The sequence below is a fragment of the Chrysemys picta genome, chromosome 3 (assembly GCF_011386835.1).
Source record: "Chrysemys picta bellii isolate R12L10 chromosome 3, ASM1138683v2, whole genome shotgun sequence".
NCBI lineage: Eukaryota > Metazoa > Chordata > Testudines > Emydidae > Chrysemys > Chrysemys picta.
In genome coordinates, this window is record NC_088793.1 from 205,772,731 (window position 1) to 205,793,949 (window position 21,219).

The 21,219-nt window shown below is 44.8% G+C and overlaps 1 protein-coding gene across 6 annotated transcripts in view; it reads left to right on the forward strand.

Annotated features, from left to right (window-relative positions):
* MAP4K3 (mitogen-activated protein kinase kinase kinase kinase 3) overlaps positions 1-12,766 on the forward strand; it is a 126,249-nt gene extending 113,483 nt beyond the window's left edge. For all 6 annotated transcript variants that reach the window (XM_005311264.5, XM_005311265.5, XM_065589852.1 and 3 more), the window contains 2 exons: positions 6,867-6,922; positions 11,379-12,766. In XM_005311264.5, the coding sequence (XP_005311321.1) occupies positions 6,867-6,922; positions 11,379-11,466 (144 nt within the window). In that variant the 3' untranslated portion in view covers positions 11,467-12,766. The remainder of the gene's footprint in view (positions 1-6,866; positions 6,923-11,378) is intronic.
* The last annotated feature ends 8,453 nt before the right edge of the window (positions 12,767-21,219 follow it).

Sequence of the window (21,219 nt, forward strand, 5' to 3'; positions counted from 1 at the left end):
CTTTATTGAATTGAATAAGTTTAAATAGGATTCTTTGTTGGACAGAACAGCTAGATATTTTAAGCATTTAAGCATTTAAGTTTCAACAATATCTAAATTTCAGGATAAACCAGAAGAATTCAGCTTGTCATCCCAAGACTAACCTTTAAATGTTGAAACCCCTCACAGAAAACAAATGGACCTTAGTTTACTGTTCCAAAGAACAGAATGCCAAGGCGCAGATTCATCCTTAGTGGAATATTGTGGAATCTACATTAGGTATATCGGTGGCCTTACATTCTGGTGTGGTAGTGTTATACACTCACAAGTGTAAATGGCCATGTGGGGAGAAAAGCAGTGGAGAATCCGGTCCAAAAAGATGAATTAGCACAGACCAGGAATTCACCTCTGTTAAATGAGCTGTGTGTGCTTTGAAAAGGCAGTGAAACTTCTACCCCTCCAGCCTTGAAAAGAAAAGCTGCATGGCCTGGGGAGAATAGTGCCTTCTCGCCTCTCTCAATCATGAAAAGAGACAGCTGAGTTCACATGCTACAGGTCCCAGGAGCTGACACCACCCGTGTTGTTCCTAACATAAGAAGAGGCAGAAAAGAATAACAAAGTTAACCATGCTGCTGCAGCAAAATATAAGGAGTACACAATGCTACTGACTTGAGTATTCCGTTTGGAATGGATACTGGGGAAACGTTTAGCCAAAAGCATCTGAATATCTATTCCAAGAATCACTTCAATACCCCTAGTTATTAACACCAGCAGCTGGGATTTCCCAACAACTGGGTGCTCATGCGTTCAACTTTAGCATTAAGTGTTAGGAAATTCAGGTTCCTATTACCAAATAGTAAACATCAGTGGAGAGAGTGAGCAAGTCACCTTTAAATACAGTTTATTATCTATATACTTAAATCATATCAAACTTAGATCTTCCATTTCATTAGTCACATTATTTATGTAGAATATCCAATGAGTGACCATGCTGAAAAAATGCTGTTACTTTTTTGACTGATGTTTGGTTTGTCTTTGTGAGCTGCCAAACATGTATTCTGTACAATTCATCAGACTCTTTTTAATTCTTTGAGTGCCTTCTGCATATTTTTACTCCTGGATTGTGCTGGCCTCTGCAGCCTATATGCTGGAACTCTCTCCAAAGAGTGTCCATAGGAGTGTTCATGCACCCCATCCTGTATCTCTCATCAGCGTTCCCTAACCTTCTGAGGGCATGGCTATAAAAGGGAGCATGGTACTATCTGCCTACCTCAGTTCCTTCCAACCACTGCATCAGATGGAAGCAACCCTTTTCGGATCTCTTTGATCTTGAGCTTTTCTCCTAAAAGTGCAATTGATAATGATTAGTGTAGTTTATTATATTGGATTATTATAATTATGTATTAATGATAATTAATTTTTTAGCTGAGTTAGTGTTAGTCATGGATCTGACGAACAGAAGATTGGGCTTTAAAAGATGTGCTTCTTTTCTGGCAGTGTTTCTTGCATTGTACTTCCATGTAAGATGTCTGGCATGTCTTGGTGAGGGACATTCTTTATCCAGATGCTCTGTCTGCAGTACGTTAATTCCTACAGCATGTAAGGACAGACCTGTTGGATATGAGGTATCCCAGAGCTCAGAACATAAGGCAAAAAACAAGTCAGCTCCAAGTTCAATGGCTGCTAAATCTAAGGTGCTTATGAAGACTCAGAATTGGCACTGAAATTCTCATGTGCCTACAGCACATTTGGTGCTCGGGACATAGGATTCATTGACAAAAACCTGCAAGGTGCCATCGGCACTGGCCTCTGAGACAAAGGCTACACCATGAGAAAAGCCATCTGATCCATCTGTAGTGGTTTTGAAGACTATGACTAGAGAGAAGATGACCACTGTTAGCAGGCCAGATCCCATATGGATTATTCGACATTGGGTCTGTCAGACTGGGATTTGTCTACTTTGGTTCCCAGACTAAAAATGAAAGCAGTCCAAAGAGAGGGATCTAAACGGAGATCTCAATTTGTGGATCCGTTAATTCTGCTGGATCCAAAGACAGTGTTGAAGACGCAGCCATTATCGGAACTGCAAAATATGGATACAGTAGTAGCAGAAATTCATCCCATTGGAATGGACAATGGTCTGGATCCCTGGGAAAGACCCTCTATGGAAAGGAAAAAAGATTGTCAAATGTCTTCACTAAGGTTCCTACATCTGAAGAATTGGATCCAAAGAAGTGGGCTGTAGTCCACGAAAGCTTATGCTCTAATAAATTTGTTAGTCTCTAAGGTGCCACAAGTACTCCTGTTCTTCTTTTTACATCTGAAGAGAGATAGTATGGAAGTAATACCTCATTTAGCTCAGGAATCTTCCCTTCCTTTCAGGCTCTCTGAGTAAAACTACCTTTGTTTGTGATGCTTCACTTGCTGGTTCCAGGGATATTGCTGATCATATCAGTAACATATTTGAGGTTGTATTAACAACCAGAGGGCCAGGATAGAGCTAGACAACCAGAGGCCTTGTCTAGGTTTCAGCCTCCTACAGCAGGATTTACTCCTGAATATGGAACCTTTAGACCAGTGGTGGGCAACCTGCAGACCGCGGGCCGCATGCGGACCATCAGGGTAATCTGATTGCGGGCCTGGTTGGCAGTAAATTACAGCCCTGGTATGGACGATATGCACAAAACTCACTATGTTCTTTGACTTTGTGGTCTCAGAGGACAAATGTTTTAAGAGGGATGTTATTCAGTCGTCCAGCCCTGTCATTGACATTCACTTTGGGTGCATCCCATCTAAACTACGTTGTGCTTCAGGGGACATTGGAACTCCCAGGAAAGGAGACTACAGCTATACATATTGGAGCTGAGTGTGATTCATCTGGTTCTCAGATCTTTTCTTCCTCATATTGAAGGGAAGGTAGTTCAGGTGGTAATGGACAATATAAATGTCATGTGTTCTGTCAACAAGCAGGGAGGGGCTTATTCATCATAATTATGCAATGAAGCAATCAGGCTATGGGATTGGTGCCTACAGCACAATGTTTATCCAGTAGCCCTGCGACTATCCGCAAAGGACAACTGGACAGACTAACTGAGCAGAGAGACACAATACAGTTACATGAGTGGTTGGTAAAAGAGGAAATGATACACAAGGTCTTCAGCAATTGAGGATATCCTGTCACAACACAGAGTCGTCGGTTCTGGACAAGGGCAGAAAAGGATGTGCAGTCCATATTAGACTCATTTATACTGAATTGGGGAAAGGTTCCCCCCTTTCCATTGATACAGAAAGTAGTGAAGGAAATAATACAGGTTAGGGCAAAAATGGCTTTAGTTGCTCTGGTGTGGCTCAGACAGGAGTGGTACATGAACCTACTTGGGATTTTACAAGATGCTCCCAGTATTACTGGCTCTAGTGTTGCAGTAGCAGAGCAAGATCATTCTTCCAGATCCCCTATCTCTGCCCCTGCCAGCATGGGCTGTTGGACTTTAATGGACCTTGAAAGAGCTTATCCTTTAGATGTGTCTCAAGTGCTCATTAACTCTAGAAAACAATTGACCAGAAGATGATACCAATTTAAATTATCGTGGTTTGTGAGTTGGATACAGAACAAACCTGAAGGTTCGGAACTGGCTTTGGTGTATTTTGGAATACTTACTGCATTTAAAGACTGAAGGTATTTCAGATTCTTTGCTGAAGGTTGATTTAGCAGCTATATCAGCATATCATGTGCTGAGAGATAATAAATCAGTATTTCCACATACAGTAGTATGGTCAAAAAATTACAAAAGGATTTTCAAATCTTTATCCATCTGTAAAGGACCCACTTCTGGGATGGGACCTCAATTTAGTTTTAGCACAACTCATAAAGCCACCCTTTGAGCCCTTGGCAGAGTGTTCTTTATTTCATGACTGTAAATGTGCCTTTATAATATGTTATAACTTCAGTCAGGCGAGTTAATGAATTATGCACTCTGATGAAAACTTGCTGCCTTTGCTTCTTTCTTTCTACCCTCAGGGTAAGTTGGTCTGCAAATTTGGGGTCTGTTTGACTTTTCACTGCTGTTAGATACCCAAATAGCCACAGTTGTTAAAAATTTTAATCTGCAGCTGCCCAGAACACTACACCTGATCCTATCAGACACCGACCTTGGCCATGTTGATCCATACATTCATTACCTTCTAGTGATACTTACAGATCGTATCTAGGAATGAACCCACATACGATGACAAAGCTCTAACTGGTGCAAAACATAGCAAGCCCATCTGCTTAGCAACACAGGTCACTCTGAACACATCATCAGCTCAAGTTCTCTGCTCTGACATTTGAATCTCAGAATGGGATTGTTTTTAGCTACTTAAAAAGTCACCATAGCCATGACCTCTCATCGTTGCTGCCTTCTAGTGGAGCAGTAAAACTGTTGACTAATAGGGAGAGATGTGTGAGTTGAGGAGACAGAACTTTCACAGGAACTTGACCTACATTTTGGGTTTACTGCTACAATGGGCAAGAATGACTGTTAGAACTAAATGCAGAATTTACTACTTTGAATTAACTTTCTCCCAATAAGTCCTAAATGCAAATAAATAAATTAACCTTCAAAAACTATTCAAGCTGCTACTCCTTGAGGCTGAGAAAGAAGCTAGGGAAGAATTGTTTCTATTCCCAGAAGTAGGTAGAAATTTGTAAATGACACACACAGGCTGAACTAGAATTAGCTGGTGAATTTGGGAGTATATTTTGACGGGTTTTTTTTTCCAGTTGACCTCATAGACTGATGCACCAGCGGTTTTATGCAGTGCCCTGGTGCTCACCTAAATAAAAGCTTATTACAATAGTACGATTTCTCTGCAACACAAAAAAATCTATTTGTAAGTGTTGGCACCCTGTAAAGCAAATACATGTTGGACTATTAAATTTTCTGTTTACCGTGGTTATATATTTAACAGATTTTATTGTACTCCCATCATTTGTTTTTGAAATAGCAGTATGGTTTTGTTTAATAGTGCTGTTGTCCAGTACATGTTTTCCATGCTTTCTGTTCTCTCTTTGCACTGTTTTGGTTAGCGGTATTGGTCTTGATCTCCACGGCATAATGAGCCTTAGCGAAAGCTGCCTGAAATCATTGGAAAGATCTACATTGACTTCAGTGGGCTTTGGATCAGGCTCTGTAGGCATAGCTCTATTCCCTACAATCCATCTGAATCCCTGTGGCAAACCTCAGACTTCAAAATGACATTCTTGCCACAAGGTAGTGTCGTACCACTAGCTAGGAAGGCAGGCTTACAGTTCCCTCTGTGAATACGCGTTGTGACAGGTTGGATCACAGAAACCCCCTGGGAGCTGCCACCCAATGTGCCAAGACTATTTCTGCCCCTGCCAGCTCAGGGCCCCAGCACCCTGTCCTGCTGAGCCAGACCCTCCCGTCTGCTCCAGCACAGACCAGGGTCTGAATTACTTGCCCCAAAGCTGCAGGTTTACCTGAAAGCAGCTAACAGAAGTGTTCCTGTCTTTAACACTCAGATGCCCAACTCCCAATGGGGTCTAAACCCAAATTTATGAGTTTACCCCCCCCCACCCCCCCAGCTGGCAGGGAAGGCAGGGGTAGAAGTAGTCTTGGCACATCGGGTGGCAGCTCCCAGGGGGTTTCTGTGATCCAACCCGTCACACGCGTGTACTCCAACTGGGGGTGTAATTTCCAGGTTGGATAGACATACCTGGGCTAGCTTTGATTGAGTTTGTGTGCTGAAAATAGCAGTGTAGACGCAGCTACATGAGCAGTGTTTTGGGCTAGCTGCCCAAATCCATACCCGGGGTGGGCGAGAGTGTACTTGGGCCATTAGCCACTGCAGCTGCATTGCTATTTTTGGTATGCTAGCATGGTCAGAGCTAGCGCAAGTCCATCTACCCGAGGAAAAAGTTACTGGCATCTGCAGTAACATGCCCTTCCAGTCTGAGCACTGTTTGCCGATCACTCGTGTGTGGAATAAATACAGGGACCACCACTCATAGAAGAAATGGAGGTTACGTACTGTGACTGGACATTCTTCCAGAGGTGTGGTCCCTGTCTGTATTTCACTACCCACCCTCTATCCCCTCTCCTTTCGATCTCGTTGAATCTGTGGTAAGAAAAGGAACTGAGGGGGTGTTGACCCAAGAGGGCCTCTTATACCCTCACTCAGGAGCACGAGGAGATCTACTGTTTGTGTGTGGTCCCATAGATACAGCTTGTTAGAATCTCTGCACATGGGCTTTCTTTCGAGCCTGTTCACATGTGTACCCTCCTGTGGAATGCAGACAGGGACCACACATCTCGAAGAACCTCCAGTTAAAGTGACTAAGGCTAGGTCTACACTACGGGAGTGGGGGGGTCGACCTAAGATACGCAACTTCAGCTACGTGAATAGCGTAGCTGAAGTTGTGTATTTTAGGTCGACTTACCTGGCTGTGAGGACGGCGGCGAGTCGACCGCTGCCGCGCCGCCGTCGACTCCGCTTCCACCTCTTGCCGCGGTGGATTTCCGGAGTCGACGGCAGAGCCATCGGGGATCGATTTTATCGCGTCTTCACTAGACGCGATAAGTCGATCCCCAATAGATCGATTGCTACCCGCCGATCCGGCGGGTAGTGAAGACGTGCCCTCAGCTTCATATTTTGCATAATCTGGCAGAAAGTTCTGGAAAATGGTCCTTTCTTTTGGCCCTTGTTTAAAGGGACAGATTTAAAGAATTCTCAGATTCTGACCAACTTAGACTGGCAATTACCCTAAATTGGTTAATTCAGTGAGCATTAATTCCTTTCTCTAGCTACAATAAATTTTATTATACATTGGTCAAAAATAACTGCACTTGCTACATGAATAATTATTGTATGTTTTCATTAAATAGATCACACAGGAAATTTCTGACAGTACGAGAATATTCAGGCTTCTTGGATCTGACAGGTATGAACGGTACCAGACATGGTCTGTTAAAATAAAAGAGTAATATATATGTTTTCTTCCTCTTATTTCTTAAGGGTATTTTCTCACTAGTACTTCATCCTTCTGTGATTCTTTTTTGGCTTCTTTTAGTCTCCTTATTTTTTCCCCTTAGCCCTTTCCTTGCATATGTTCTTTGTCTCTCTTTCCTGAGGAGTAATAAAACTTTGTTTCTGAGTTTACCAGTATTTTCTCTCAGGATAAGCTTATATTTCACAGGTGCTCATATAGCTCCAAAACTTTTCTCTTTTTGGGTTCTAACATATAAGAACATAAGAATTGCCAGACTGGGTCAGACCAAAGATCCATCTAGCCCAGTGTCCTGTCTTCTGACAGTGGCCAACGCCTGGTGCCCCAGAGGGAGTGACCAGAACAGGCACTCATCGAGTGATCCATCCCCTGTTGTCCACTCCCAGCTTCAGGCAGTCAGAGGTTTAGGGACACTCAATCGTGGGATTGCATCCCTGGTCATCTTGGTTAATAGCCATCAATGGCCATATCCTCCATGAACTTACTTTAATAGATTTCAGGTTTTGCGTTCAGTTGTACTATGCTGTATTAGATCATGGGATCTGCACCTCAAAACAAATTCAAAATATTAAAAACATACAAATTTCAATACATTACAAAAGCAGGGGGATCTGCCTGTTCTGCCAACATCCACAGCCCAGGGGCTGTTTTCTGAGCCCCACAAGGTCCTCCGCTTCTGTTGCTTTTTGGAGCCTGCTTTGCATGGCCCCAAATCTCTCTGCGTCTCCCTGTCCTGCAGGACTAAATAGTGAAGTAGGATGCTCAGCTCCTCCAACCAGTAACTGTCCTGCAAGGTTTTGGAGCTTCACAGGGACCAACACCTTTCTACTTTCTCTGCCCTGCTTTGGAGTGCTGCAGTTTTATGAAGGCTATTAATGAAGTAAATGTTGTATGTTTTAGGTAATATATACTGACAGCAGAATTTCACCCTTTGCATGATACATGTACTGTGCAAAGTTAAACCTTAGTTTTCCTTTGAGAACTGCCTATGTCTGTCTCCACTTGTGGGAATTTCACCCTGGCACTGCATCTCAGAACTATCAAAAAGAGCAATATCTACTGGGACCTTGTAAGCACCCAATCACAGGTCTGAATTTGCAAACATGTCGATCCCACAACCACCCATAGTTCTTCTAACAACAATGATTTACAGGTGAAATATTGCACTGTGCCTTCACAAGCTACATTGTAGCTGTCTTTTGGACAGAGTTCCTTTAGTTTATCATTGTCATTTTTTGGCTTACTAGTGGGTAGCTGTTTAGCAATTGCACAGCTTCCTTTTAAGAGGGTGTTTTACTCCCTCATTCCTATCGGGGTGTTTACTGCAGTTCAGTGTTAGTTAGTCCAGTCATTTCTCACAGTTATTGAGAGTCAGCACACTCAGGTTTTAAAATAAATAAATCTGATTTTAAGACGAGAGCATCATACTGCTCAAAGATCAGCATGCCCATTGCATCAAGAAATATCCTATCCCCAATTGCTGTTCCATCTGAATTGGGTTTATGCCAGTACCCTAATGGATCTGAGACAACAGCGCAAAGACTTTGCATTGCAAAAAATAAAAACCTGAGCTTGTCAGATGTGGTTTTATTTCAAGTCTCTCGAGTGAGTTCTTTAGATTTAAAACCTTCCTCAATAGTGCTTGTCATTTCCAAGTCAGTTTTGATCTGAAGTTATTGTCAGTTCTGTGACCTTCCACAGACTTGAAGGCTTCTGAAAGGTATCGTTCTAAAGCACTGTGTTATGCCTAGACTGCCCGAGTATTGACTACAGTAGAATCTTTTCTGAACACCAATCTTACAAACAACCAGTTATATGAACCATTTTTCCCATGGGGAAGGCAGAGGAATGACTGAGGGGAAGTGATGTTTATGAAGAGCAGGTCAACATTCCTTCACATTCCAATGCCTTCAGTGCATTGGAGATTGTTTGCAGTAGTCTGAAGGACAAGAAGAAAGCCATGTAATGCAACTTCTGCACCTACTGTAATTGAGATATTCTGTTTTATGAACTCAATCCTCAGTTTAGGGGTTCTGCTGTATCTGATTCAGATAGGGCAAACATTCTCTCACACGTTTAGCAGCCTCCTTTAGCTGCTCTCAAGAGAAAAGAGTTTTCTCAGCACTAGGCCTTGGAGCTGTGACTAAGAAACCAAAGAACTGGTACCAGTCCAAGGAGGATTTGATTGCGGGGGACTCCCTCTGATATGAACATTTCACAAGTGCTTGATTGCCCTTTCCTGAGGGTGCCAAGTAGACTGGGCAGACTGCCCCGTGGGTGTCAGGTCTGAAGCCTGCACCCGTTACTCTGCCCGATTTAAATTCAGGATATTTGGATAAGCTTAAATGGGCCCAATTCCCCTGCAAATTCTGCCTTATTTCTCAGATGTTGGTGGGAAGTCTCTGTCCTGAGGCCTAGAAAGAACCAAGAGCTGTCTGGGTTAGCATCTGTAGCTGCAACAGATGGATCAAAGAGCTAGTTAGCTTCTTCCATAAGCTGAGAAGCTTAGAGGCTCATTTGACACAATTCTCCATTCTGTGAAATCCCTTCTACTTCTAGGGGTACAGGAACATTTTGAGATCAGCTATGAGTCATCACATGGGCTTTCCCTACATTCTGGTGTCCTTGTGGCCAGAACCCTTTTTTGTGTAGGACTTTTAATCCTTGACCTGTGTGGCCATTCTTTCAACAACATTACATAGCTTTGTTCGTGCCGTTAGCAAGATTCACGATGATCTCTCAGACAGTGATGAGAATGTTGAGGGATGAACACTCTGATCACCCTAATTCTTCCATATTTCCCAGTGAACATCATAGTCCATTGTATCGCCTCTCTGATGACCGTACCTAGGCATTGCTTTCTATGTGGAACACTAGGCCTAAATTTAAGCAGTACAGACCCCAGATTTATGCATTTAGTGTCAGTGGATTGGAAGGCAGCAGGCCAGTGAGGAGAGGGTAGTCATTTAAAATTTAAACCAATTTGGCAACCAGGAAGAATTACCATTAAAACCTATTTAACAAACTGAAAACTTCATGTACTAGACATTTTCAACTAGGAAAACACCCAGCTTTAATTGTAACTGCTCTTGGCTGCCAACCTGGTTTAAATTTTAATGTTTGCCTAGCCACCCTAAGCTCCTTCGTTCCCTGACTGGCCCTCGATGCATATACCCGCTTCTCACAGACCTTTGCTCTCCTGTCACAAGTCTCCTTAATTTTTGCAGATACTTTGGGCTCTTAATCCACAACCCCCAACACCACAGACCCATATGCAGCCTTCTGCTTAGCAGAATTGCTGAGCTTCATAAAAACAGATAAAAGTGGCAGGTGCTGAAGCAATGACAACAAAACAGTGGAGTTGTGTGTCAGGAACAGGACATTTTTAGCTGCATAATGGCATAGCAACCAGCACCCAGACTACCAAAGCATCCAGGAGGTAGTGGGAGAAATGTTTGACTCTTTAGATCTGGAGATAACCAAGTTACCTGAGAAGACTTGCTGTTTTTTCAGTACCATTGATTTGAAACACAGAAGCGGTATCATTTTGGGAATCGCTGAAGGGCTCCTCAGAACTTCAGAAGAGGGCTAGTTATCCACAGCTACAACTCCTGCTGTGTCCAGAGAAGCTGATCAGCTATTTCAAGTGCAAGAGCAGGGCTTTGAATTCCTCCCAACCCCCCCCATATTGGGTTCATTATTTATATCCGCTGCAGTAGATAGATCAAAAGACTAGTTAGTTCATCTCCATCAGATAAACATGAGCTAAACTGACGACATGGAACATATTGTATACTTCTTAATCGGGTTGGCAGTCAGAATAGTCCGCTAACAGACAATTATGTCCCCATAGCAATTCCATCTTAAGGATTGTCTGCTGCTTGTACTTGAACACCCACCTATTAAAAAGGCAATTCAAGAGGACCGAGCAGTTGGAGGTTGAAGGTCAAAGTGTGTCTCAGTGATACTGTCCAGGTTTGCACAGGAAGCCTGTGGCAGAGCTGAAATGACTCCTGGTGCTGCATTAACCACACGGCCGTTCCTCCTCCTTGTGAGTGAAGAGCCAGTAGAGTTGTTTGAGGATGGGGTCAAGTGGATGTGCTGCTTGTATGTGTGAAAAACTGAGCAGCAGCGTTTTGCACTGACTGGTGTCTGAGGAGCAGGAGGATTTGGGGAAAGTAAAGCGGAGAGGTGCAGAAGCCCAGGCAGGAGGGGAGGAAAGCGTGAGTGAGGAGTTCAGTAGTGAAGTTGACTCATTGGTGAGAGCCAAATTTACACACGAGCCATGAAGGAAAGTGAGAGTAGAGGATGACTGATTTTACAGACAGGGAATTTGAAATTGTATTTGTTATAATTGTTCATTAGATTATTTAACTGTTTTTAATTCTAGGGTTGTGGTATTGGAGAGTAGGCCAACAGATCATCCTATGGCCAACAGCAATTTATACATCCTGGCAGGGCACGAAAACAGTTACTGAGAATCATACCTGGCAGTTAACCATGACGAGAAAACACTACTGCTGCAACATTGATGGATGATTGAAATTGCACAAAAACGGCAGTCACCTGACTTCAGTTACTTTGTAATTTATTGTGGCATGAGAGAAAAGAGGATAATTTAGTTTAAGTGGTATGGACACACTTAGCATATTATACCACGGAAGTGCTTAATAATTCACTGTTATGTAATCTTTGTACATATATGCAGTATTTTTCAGTGAAACACATTGCTGAAGACCTACACTGACTTAATGTAGATAGTGATCCTTCAGTTATGTACAAGTGTCTTACCTGTACAGATGTAAAGGTTGCTGAGGAAGCAGAAATTCAGTTGGGGTACTATTTTAAGGACTTCTCACGTGTAGTTCTTATAAAATGGGATGTTAGCAATGAACACAGTGCATTTAACATCACTATTGTATTTTATTATATGTAATTTACTAATACAAATAAATCAACTTTTAGAAATTGTAACCAAGGCTGTAATCCTATTACAATCTTGTTTTTAATTTTCATGCAACTACACTGGTGTGATTGTTTGTTTTGCACAAAGTATTTATCTGTGATGTATTTAGTCACAAAGGTAAGCTGTGACTTTGTGGATATGACTTGGGCGTCAGAGTACCTTTTTTTTAGTTTATTTGGGTAGTTTTATTGTGAAACAAACCAATTAAACACCTGTATTTTTATATTTAAGTAAAATTCTGTAAAGATTACTTCTCTATGCTTGAAAACAATATCTTCTGGAATGGATATGAATCCCAGAATTTGGTACCTTAATGTAACACTGCAATAGTTGTCTGAATTACTAGTGTAGGCAATGGTAAAATTAGCATTATTATAAGTCTTCACTAAATGGTTTTATTCGTATCATGAACTACAACATTCCACACTGTGGAAATGGTTCAAAGATCTTGTCATGTTTTGACTTTTTTTGGCCTTATGACCATTTTCTTGATTTAGGGTGTTAACACATGGCCAAAATAATTTAGTTACTACCTCATACAAACAATGTAGTGGTTACTTCATATTGCAGGAACATAGTTCTGATCAACCTTATTTTTGATTGCTATTTTCCAATGGAGTATGTAAATGCCAAGTTTTAGCAAAGTGCACACATTTGGCTCTGTTTTGTATATGTTCTTTATATTTTATTATGATAATATACACTAAGAACAAACTAAATTTAAAGTGATTTATGGTCTAAGTTATTGTGATTGGTAATGCTTTTGAATATGTTCCCTTATGTATATAATGTAAAATAAACTTTTTTTAACATGTTGTTGTACAGATAGCTTACCACCTGCACTAATTTCCACATAAGACTAAAAAATTGCTGATGGAAAACATCCATTTTTGAATTGCTATTAAATGTTTATGTACCCTAATATATAAACTGGGCATTCTGAATGTATGAATGGTCAGGCTGCTAGGAATGTAATTGTGCCTACATTTGACCTAACACCTGGATTTTGTGGGATACGTATCTTCACAGAATCATTGAATCCTAGAAATGTAGGTCTGGAAGGAACTTTGAGATGTCAAGTCCAGCCCTTTGTGCTGAGGCAGGACCAAGTATACCTCCTTAGACCATCCCTGGCAGGGATTTGCCCAGTCTTTACTTAAAATCTTCCAATGATGAGGATTCCATTGGAGGTTTTTAAGAACACGTTGGACAAACATCTGTCAGGGATAGTCTAGGTTTACCTGGTCCTGCCTCACTGCACGGGGCTGGACTTGATTTCTCAAGGTCCCTTCCTGCCCCACATTTCTCTGATTCTGTAAAGATCAATACATTATATCCTTTAAATATTTATCAATAATATACTCAACTATATATCAATACATATTACTTTCATGATCTACTCAAACAAGCCTACAGGACTTTATCTCTAAGGATCAACATGTTAGTTTGAAGTCACTATTTCTTAAACTTCTGTCCACTAGATATACATCAGACAGGTATGTCCACTGGTGACAGAATTCACACTGGCCCTAACACGTCCTTATTCAACTTGTATGGGACAGGCTCTACTACAGAGGAAGATGATATTGGTAAGTGTGTCACAGTCTTTCAGGGCTGGTCTAAGACAACTGGTCACTTTACTGGCTGGCCAATAGCTTCCTGGATTCTTCAGGACTTCCCTTCATCCCCTGATTTTCCTAGGGCACATATTTTAGCTTCAGCTACATTCCTTTGCAGCAAGGGCTGTCTCTGTATGTGGAGCTGAAGTAGGTGCCCTTTTCTGGCTGCAGTTCCTCTGTTGCCTGGGTCGACACTGAGCTTCACCACCGAACAGCGTCCTCCCATGCTCCCCTTCAGGGCTAGATGCGGAAAGAGGGAGATCCTCAGCTCCTGATTCCTCTCTGGGACTGGCAAAGAACCATCAGCTTCCTCCTGAGAGCAGCAGAGAAGAAAGACAGGCACCCTCTCTGTTCCCTAGCTGTCCAGGGATTCCTGCCTGCTTTCCCACCTCCTTGGTCTAAGGGCAGATTACTGTTAAGAACACGTCTGGAAGGATGAGTGAAGAGGTGTGTCTATGAGTTTTGGAGATGGGAGGGGAGTTTAAAAAAAACCTGGTGAAGGATGGAGAGAACACAAATGAGCATAGAGGAAACAGGATGTTGCCAAAATATGCAATAGACTGGGATGGAGATGGGGGATAAAATCAATATGACCATAGAGCGTCATATTATCGGGGTCATTCTGCAGCTCTTACAATTAAATATATGCAAACTGGATTTTTTTTCATAGTAATTAAGGGGGATTGAGCTCTCCCTGCTTCTGGTGGAAGTCATTCCCCTCTGTGGCTAATGCTAACAAAGAGCACTTCATAGCATTTAGAATGCACTAGAATAGGTTCATTAAATACAGACTCAAAATTATTCTTCTGGAGGAGAGAGGGAGGATATGCCTGAACTTCTGGGAAAGGCTTCAGTTGATTTCCAGCTATTGCTCAATAATTTGTTGGAGACACAAAAGGCTGCACCCTTTCACTTGTCACTATTCCTTATTCTCTTCGCTCTGGTGAGGATAGTGCTTGGAGGCAGCTAGAAATTTCCCTGCCTTTGTAATTTGTTCTCCAGCACTGCTGCTAATCTCAGGAGGTAAGAATAGGAAAGAGTGAAGGTATGGTTTTTTTTAAAGGAATTGGGGAATCTTCCTTTGCTGAAAGTTCTGTCATGCTCTTAAACCAGTATTAGGTCTTGTCTTCACTAGCTGAAAGTATAATTTGAGTTTTGCCTTTAACCTGACTCTAGTCCGCACACAGAAATCTCCAGCTTGAATTAAATGGTGCTTTAAGATCGAGCTAGCTAGCCTGGAGGTGATGGGGGAGATTTGAAGCTGGAGCATCTCTGATGCTTGAGCTAGGGGGGGGGACACAGCAGCTGGAGTTACAATTTATCAGATGCTAATCCTACCATTGTAGCCCAAGTGGTTTGTGATGTGGACACTGCTCTCGCTCACCAGGCTAACTTGATTGGAATAACTCAAGGGTACTAATTTGAGCTAACTGTTGCAGTGAAGATGAGCCCCTAAGTGCATGTGTGAGCCCTTCACATACAGAACATTTCATGCTAATAGGGTTTGGGAAGAGAGAGAACATCTCCCTTTCAAATTAAGCAGGTTCAGACATGTATCCATTAGGTTAGGGACTTGCTCGTATTAATGGTTGCCTTTTTGTTGCCACAAAAATAGCGGATAATTAATTTGAGGTTCCAGGGATTCTGGCCTATTTATTACAAGCAGCCAAACACAAAGTTGTTTTGAATGTATTGAGCACAAGAGAAAATTACTTTAAATATCTGAAAAACAAAAATGAACATTCTAGAAAATGTCTCTAAGTTGGGCCTGTGGTTACAACTGCATTCTTGCTCCTAGTCTTCCAAGCATGGCGGCCCTGTTTAAAACCCCCGTCTAGCTCCACAGTGTAGTGCAGCAGATAGAGCTGTTCAGAGATCTCACGGCCTCTATCCTCCAGTGTCTCTCATCTGCTTGAAGAAACCAGGAGTTCCTCTAGACCTCTCCTTTCTCTGGCAGGAGCTTTTTTTTCCACTGGGTTTTGATTTTTCTCCCCGGCTGGGAGAGGATTGTTGAGAACAGGAGGACCGCTACCTGTACCCCACACAGTCTAGAACTCCATCTTTTAGACTATTTGTGCTTGTTTTCATTAGCATCTTTATCAAGAAGTTTATAGAGCAAAATAATTACCTGGGGACAGGGGAGCTCATTAAAACTGCATTAGTTGGGGAACCGTTCACTTACCCAGGAGGGGGCTAGTCAATAATTTCATAGTGGAAGACCATTATTAACTAGTTTGGGGGTATATTATTGGAGTGCTTCATTAGGAGCAGCCAATGAGTGGTTGGGAGAGGCATTGGTTAACTTACACTTGCTGATTTGGTCCTGTCTGTGGTTGATGGCACTTTTCCCCAGGTGAAAGTTGTATGTGACTATTGGTGGTTGCTGGTGAAAGGTGACAGCTGCTGATAGTTGGTGGCAGGTGGTAGCAGCTGGAGAACGTGGCAGGCAGTGAGAGATCAGTCAGTTTGGTAGCAGAGGGCATTGTGAGGAGGGAGTTGATGGCAACTGAAGTAAGTTCATGGCCACTGCTGTCAGTGGTGGCAGTTGGCCCAAATCCATTACTCTTTTGTGGAGACTGGTGGCAGTTGGTGACACTAGTTCCTGCCAGGTGGTGGCAAAGGATGGCAGGGAATAAGAGTTTCAAGCTGTTAATGTCAGTTCCAGTCAGTTGGTGATGACCATGATCAATTACACTTGGTGGATGTGTCATAGAGTTTAAGGCCCGAAGGGACCATCAGATGATCTAGTCCAACATCCTGTACGGCACAGGCCTCCTATATATCTCAGCACCTGCATGCTAAACCTAACAACTGTAGTTAGACCAGGCTATTACAGACTAGACTACTGGGTACCACAAGCAGAGACTAGGAGGGACTGAGGTGCCACCAATGGCTGAGGCTCCTGCAATGGCAGGGAAACGATTAAAGAGATTTACCTGGATCGTCCTATCAAGTGACCTGCCTGAAACCCCCCAAGGTCCCTGCCAATCTGGGGGAAATTCTTTCCCAAACTCACACATGGCAAACAGACCAGGGGTGTCTAACCTGAGCCTGAGAAGGAGCCAGAATTTGCCAATATACATTGCCAAAGAGCCACAGCAATACGTCAGCAGCCCCCTGTCCGCTTCCGTCCCTCCCCAGCACCTTCCGCCTACCGGCAGCCCCACCGATCAGCACCTCCCGATCAGCTGTTTCATGGTGTGCAGGAGGCTCTGAGGGGGAGGAGCAAGGGCATGGCAGGCTCAGGGGAGGGGGCAGGAAGGGGTGGATTGGGGGCTGGGCCTGTGGCAGAATCAGGGGTTGAGCAGCGAGCACCCCCCGGCCCATTGGAAAGTTGGCGCCTGTAGCTCCAGCCCCGGAGTTGGTGCCTGTACAAGGCGCTGCATATTAACTTCTGAAGAGCCGCATGTGGTTCTGGAGCCACAGGTTGGCCACCCCTGTGTTAGACCCTAGGCCAAGCACCACCCAGCCAAGCACCTAAGAGACAGAATGCTCCACCTCGGAGCCCTGGCCCTGCCCATCCAATGTCCTATCTCCAGATGTGGCCATCCCTGAAGCTTCAGAAGGAGGAGGTTACAAAAAAAAAATCCTCTCTGAATATCCTGGGGGCTGGGAGAAATCCCTTCCTGACCCCTGCAGGTCATCAGCTGAAGCTCTGAGTCATGAGTTTTTAGGAACATAAGATATAAACCAGAAGTGAACCCTGCCCCCTACCATCACAAACAACCTCATCATAGAAGTGGGTATTCACCCACGAAAGCTCATGCTCCAAAACGTCTGTTAGTCTATAAGGTGCCATAGGACACTCTGCTGCTTTTACAGATCCAGACTACCATAGCTACCCCTTTTGATACCTCCTCATAAAATTTCATATTCTATAGTATGAGACAATATATTCATGTAAGAAAAGTTTTGTAAATGAGTTCCAATAGTTCATGGATTAGGGACCCAATTTTATGGGTTTCCAGGGGCTTCTGTATAGATTATTTAGGTTAATCTTTCTATCTACCCAATGGGACTCAGTGCTAAGTCTAGAACAGTGGTTCTCAAACCGGGGTTCACGAAATGTTACAGGGGGTTCTCGGAGAAAAAATTCCCTAATGGTGGACAGAGCTGTCGCTAGGGACCCCAGGCAGCACAGGGCCAGCAGCCTGGAGCCCCTGGACTTCCAAGAGCTAAGCAGCTCAAAGCAAGCATCTCTATCACGCTGAGGAGATTTAAACTTCAAGACTCCTTATAAGAAATGGAAAGGGAGGTGGATATTTTTTGCTGTTTTTTAAATTAAATAGGCAGCTAGTATTGTTTTTAAAATTATGAAGAACAAGTTTAAGTTTTGTTGTAACATGCATTGCTTTCCTGGACTACTCAAGACCTGTATGCTTGTGTAGGAGGAACTTTTGAGTTGGCTTCTTAAATACCTTCATGCTGTTTCACATCTGATACTCCGTGATGAAACATAGAAGCCTTGTTTTATAACAGGCTTATTCAAAGTGATACAAGCTACGAAAGTGAGATCTTGGAAGAGTGTTGCCATTTTCATAATGCAATAAGAATACTGTAATGATAAATAGTAATTAATAATAAATAGTGTGTAATAAGCATGTCATAAAAACAAATTTTATATTTCCAAGATCACTGCTTTTCTAATTTAGACTCAGGCAAAGGAGAAAATCCCTGGGAATATTCATTTTTAGGAGGGGGTTTGTGAGACTTGACATTTTAGTGAAAGGGGTTCACAGGTTGTTAAAGTTTGGGAACCACTGGTCTAGAAGATACCATCAGAAATGCTTAGTTTTGCAGCTCTCAAACCGTGGATTTGTGTCTCCAGAGGTAACATGCTTGTTAAGAGCAACAGTGTTTTTAAATAAATAATATATAGAGGTGAAAAATAACAGACCTCACTCAACCCTATTGTCCCTCTGCAATTTTGTGTATACGGTCTCTAAAAGTGCAAAGTTTCAAAAAGTTCAGTGAATAGAAGATTGGTGGGAGTGGAATAGATCTGGAAAGGAGAAGAAGTCTGGAGATAAATATGAGACGGGAGGGACAGGCAGTAGAAACAAAAGTGAAACTGTTTGAGCAGCATATTCCAGAAGTCTCGAGGTCTTTCTGAGTGTAGCTGTCATTGATTTGAGATCTACCATACCATTCCCTAACTAGAAGGGAAAACCTATAATGGCAGCAGTCCATAAAAGAGACCCAGTTTAGGTCTCATCTATCTCTGAGTTATGACGAATATGTATTAAGGTTATAATAACCAACAAGAATGCACTTTTATGTAAAAATCCATGATTAAACTGAGTCTTCCTGACTAGTGATTTAAATCAAATCCACCCTGATTTAGATACTACACTATTTATCCTCACGATTATGCCAGGGAGGTAGGCCAGTGCTATTACTCAATTTTACAGACATGTAGCTTTTAAATATAATTAGTATTAACTAGGGTTACCATACGTCCGTATTTCCCCGGACATGTCCGGCTTTTTAGTTGTTAATTACCCTCCGGGAGGATATTTTAAATATATAAAAACGTCCGGAAAATACGGACGTATGATAACCCTACCCACTGCCCCCTCTCCTCTTGGGGTGTCAGCTCGCTCAGCCTGTGGATTGCAACCCCCCCGTACTGCTGCAACCCTGCGCCCCACAGCTAGGAGCGGTGGTGTCTCTGCAGCCAGCTGCTGGTGTGGGGGACCCGCGGCCACTTCTCCCTCCTCTGAGCATCCCCCGTGGCTCTGGCAGAGCCTCAGTCTCCCCCCTCCGTCCCGGCTGTGCAAGGAGCCCCCCGGTCAGCGGTCCGTGCAGCCGGGGCTGCCTCCCCCTTGGCGGAGCCGCTGCCCGGGGGCGGGTCCCGGCACAGGGGAAAGTTTCTCGGCGCGCGCAGAGGCGGCGGCTCCAGGGAGCCCGAGCTCCCCCACCCGGGAAGGGCCTGAGCTGCCGCAGCCTTGCCAGGTCCGGCTGGGAGCGGGGTGGAGGCTCCCCTGAGGGAGGTGAAGGGTGGGAGGGATTCTGAGGGTAGGGGGCTATGGGCGGGCGTGGGGGGCTCTGAGGCAGGGGCTGTGGAGAGGGGGTGGGTTATGGGAGGAGGTGGGGAAATGAAGGGTAGGGGTTATGGAGGGAGGTGAAGAGGAGGACTGAGGTGGGGGGCGCTATGGAAGGTGGGGGGTATGGGAGGGGGCTGTGGAGAGTGGGGGAGCTGCAGAGGGCAGGCTCTCAGGAGAGGGGGCACTGAGGCAGGAGAAGGCTGAGGATGGCCCTGTGGAGAGCGAGTGGCTCTGGGGTGAGGCCTTGGGGGTCGGGCGGGAGGAAGCAGCTCTGGGGTGAGGCCTGTGAGTTCCGGCGGGCGGGCAGGAGGCGGCTCTGCTGTGAGGCCTGGGGGGGTTCGGCGGGTGGGCGGGAGGCGGCTCTGGGGTAGGGTTACCATACGTCCGGATTTTCCCAGACATGTCTGGCTTTTTGGTCCTCAAATCCCCGTCCGGGAGGAATTTCCAAAAAGCCCGACATGTCCGGGAAAATAGGGAGGCATGGTAAAGAGACCGCCTCCTCCCCGGGCTCCAACTTTCCTGGCTCCCGCTGCTCTCCACCGCAGCGGGGGCCGAAGCAACTTCCCCAGCACAGCAGCAGCTGGGGGGCGGGAGGGAGGAGGGGGAATGCGGGGTGCTCAGGGGAGGGGGCGGAGTTGGGACGGGGACTTTGGGGAAGGGGCGGAGTTGGGGCGGGGCCAGGGCCCCGTGGAGTGTCCTCTTTTTGCAGTATTGAAATATGGTAACCCTATACTAACCCTGTTTATGATACTGCCTAAGGGCCACCAATAATGGGGTCCCATTGTGCTAGGTGCTGTAGAAACAGTACCAGGTAGTCCTGGCCCCAAAAACCTTACAACCTAGACAGACCCTAAACAAGGGGATGGCAGCAAGCGGCCTGTTTGTGCCACTATTTGTTTTCTTGGGAGGGGATCATCTAAATGGAAAGCAAAAGGGCGAGGCATGGAGAAGAGGGTACGCTGTGGTGAAGAGACTGAGGATGGGGGTTGGAGCAAAGAGCCAATCTGCACTGGGCTGAGACCATCCAGTCAAAACGGTAGGAAGTTCTCTCACTGTCCTGGTTTTGGCTGCTCCTGGTGGAGCGGGAGTCGCTGGCTGGCACCTCTCTGCAATTCCCCCCCTACCCCCAAAGGCCATGTGGTTTGGGGGGGTGCCCCCCTTGGGTACTAGTACCCCCAGACTGGGGGGGTCTCCCCTGCTTTGATTTTGCAAAACCTGTTCTATAGGTGGGGAAACTGAGGCACGGAGCAGGGCTGCGACTGGCCTGAGGGGACAGGGTGGCGTCTGCCATGGATTCAAGGCCTGACCCCCACTGTCTCCCCAACCCCTGGGCCGTCCTTCCCCTAGGGCAGCCACACCCCATCTCCGCTCCAAGGGACTGGGGAGGGGAGGGGAGGAGAGGCAGCCCCTTCCCCCCGCCCCAGCAGGGTCAGCGGGTTGTCATGGGCGGGGGCTGGGCCAACGAGGGAGGTGCTGTGGGCCCTCCCTACCTGTGAGGGGCGCTGTCTGAGGAAGCGCTCCTCCGCCAGCCCAGCGAGGCACTCGGCACTCTGCAGAGCTCCCTGACGCCTCCGGCTGACCCGCGCTTCCGCCCTGGCG